At 42.0% G+C, this 2,716-nt stretch overlaps 1 protein-coding gene across 1 annotated transcript in view; it reads right to left on the bottom strand.

The window, feature by feature from the left end:
- Positions 1–1,230: 1,230 nt before the first annotated feature.
- The window catches only part of SP110 (SP110 nuclear body protein), a 38,896-nt gene continuing 37,410 nt past the window's right edge, over positions 1,231–2,716 (bottom strand). Inside the window, exon 23 of the mRNA XM_023532934.1 lies at positions 1,231–1,586. Coding sequence (XP_023388702.1) covers positions 1,473–1,586 — 114 coding nt within the window. The 3' untranslated portion in view covers positions 1,231–1,472. The remainder of the gene's footprint in view (positions 1,587–2,716) is intronic.

Here is a 2,716-nt window from a genome sequence, read left to right as displayed (position 1 = left end):
AAACTTTCAGGGAAATATCCTTTGCATGTGGGTTATATAAATAGCTGTCGTCAGAGGGTGAACTATGGTGGAATGTGTCTGCAGATTTGGCAACATTTCTTCACAAGCAACATTCTTTTCTGAATGTGACTTTACCACGCATCCCATCAAGAGGTATAGTTAGTCTATTTTCCCTTCTTTGAATCTAGTCCTGTGACTTGAGTGGACCAATAGTATGTGGCCAGTGTGACATGATGCAAACATAAGTGGGCTTAGTCAAAACCATAGCGAATGTAAGGCACCGTCACTGAGCACTGCCTGAATTCTTGAACTACAGAAGAGTGAGCAATACAATGGTTGTGCTTTTAAGCCACTAAACTTTGGGGTCATTTGTTATATAGCAAATACACTATCAAAGAGCACTAAGGTCATTTCAAAACAACCCAGGAGCCAACTCAAAGAGACTCTCACTCATTGAAGATGGGCAATTTGAGCAGCAATAAAAATATTAGCTGCAATGTTTTGGAACACATTAAATATATTTAAATCCGTGTGTTCAGGATACTTTAAAGAAAAAAATGAAACTTCCCTGGTTACTTTTAGAAGCTATTAGGGAACCAATTCGTTATTTTGAACACTTTAAATAAAGAATTCAGCATGTATCCTGCCTTGCCTGCACAAATTGTATTTCAAGCTAACCAAATATTGTTGAGGGGAAGCTCTTTGCAGAAAAATTCTGACTAATAAATATAGAAGGGATAATAGAATTATCATTTCACAATTCCTAGGGAAATAATGGATTTAGGTAATGAGCATCAGTGGCTGCTAAAATCATTAAGTGAAAGGAAGATATATAATAAATGGGTCAGGCTGATAACACTTGAACCTGCTGAGAGATCTTAACATCGTAAAGGAATGCAGAGCTTCACCTCTGACGTCCACTTGCCAAAAAACCAAACCAACATACCTGAATCAAAAAACAAACAAACAAACAAAACCCACAAACAACAAAAAACAAACAACACACACACACACACACACACACACACACACGCACAAAACAAGCAGGGAGGAGAGAAACATGCTGAAAAGCCCAGGTTCTCCAGTGAATAATGTCAAGAACAAAAGGGGGCAGATGTATAGATTAAAAAAGACTTAAGAGACAGATTAGCCAAATGCAGTGTGTGGGATTTGTCTGGATCCTGATACAAACAGATCTACTGTAAAAAGATTTATGAGAAATAGAAAATGTGAACTGTAATGGGAATTTATGGTATTAAAGAAGTATTCAATTTTTTTTGGTGCGCGGTATAATTTTCTAGCTGTAGAGAAATAATCGCGGGAGGTGGAGGATATGACGATGCGATGAGGGGCCTGGATTCGAGTCCAGAGGACAGCTAGTCACATCCCAGACTCACTGACCATCTAAGGACCACTGGCCTCACATCGTCTGTATCCTGAAGCTGGGGTGCCTCCATCCTTCCAGAATGGGGTCAAGGAAGAGACTGGAAACTGTTCTCATTGGCTTCATTAAAAATGAGCAACTCGTTGAGATCTTTTTCGAAATTTGCTTCTAAATCCAGTCCTACCTGACTGAGGTTGGAAGCCTGAAAGAGAAAAAAAAGAAACACACAGATGTCTAAAAAAAAAAAAGATTAGGACCATTAAATCACCTGTATTTCTTAGGAGTCCCACACGCCCCTCTGCTGAATGCTGTGCTTCCTCAGCCTTCAGGCAGAGGAGGTGGGGAGATGCAGCTGCTACATCAGAATGAATGACGTTCTGCCTGGTTGTTAGCTGGGATCTGACAGGTGGTCTGTACTGAAGAGCTGGTTTTGAGAGCTTGATGTGAAGTAGATAAAGGAAAATGATCTCTTGAAAGCCCACTCTTTGAAGGAAGGATGACCCTCCTATTGGCCAAGACTAAGACTGTGCCAGGCATTGAGAGGCTCCCTGAATCAACTGTGCCCTGTACCCCAGCTCTATGTGTGGACACAATTTGTGGCTCGTGAACATGTGGACTTGTGGCATGGAGGGAGGGGCAGAGCTGGGCGAAGATGAAAACCTTCCTTAGACACCTCCTAAGAAATGTCTGTACGAGGGAGAGTCAAAACCAGGATATACTCAAGAGTCTAATGTTAAGAATGTCTTGGACAGCAAACTAGCTGAGAGTTGTCTCTCTCTACCAAGAAAGGATGAAGCCAACACAGCCTGCAGGCAGTTCTGGGTGACGTTTGACTCTACTGGGATATTTAGGTGTAACAAAGTCCAAGCATGAGCATCCTGGAAGTTTAATTCATTTCACTTTTAAAAATTAATTCAGTTATATCTGTATTTCTGAGGCATGAAGAACAACAGAAGCATAAACTGTCCTTTCTCTCCGTTTGAATGAGGAAGCCAGACAAAATTGACTGTCCTCAGCAGGTGCAGCCTGCCTATCTGGGACTGAGGATGGGTTTTGTTCCAGGCACTGTTTCCAGCATCCTTCCCTGTCTTGCTTGCCACTCGTTTTGACATCCGGCCCCGGAATGTGGAAGGTTTTCTTCTGTAATCCTCGTCTTCCTGAGCCCTCTTCAAAAAGGGATTGGTACAATTCTTGCAAAGTTCTGTTGTCCCCCAAATTAGAGGCAAGTGGAGAGGACGTGAGAAGGACGTGGGACATGCCCTTTACCTTGTAAAAATTTTTGTGGTTGAGAAAGATGAGACGCATGTCCCGTACGAACCACGCCATCGTGTA

Source organism: Pteropus vampyrus, unplaced genomic scaffold (genome assembly GCF_000151845.1).
Source record: "Pteropus vampyrus isolate Shadow unplaced genomic scaffold, Pvam_2.0 Scaffold93, whole genome shotgun sequence".
NCBI classification, from domain to species: Eukaryota; Metazoa; Chordata; class Mammalia; order Chiroptera; family Pteropodidae; genus Pteropus; species Pteropus vampyrus.
The sequence above is the reverse complement of the archived record's forward strand: the minus strand, read 5'-3'. Positions and strand labels throughout refer to the sequence as shown.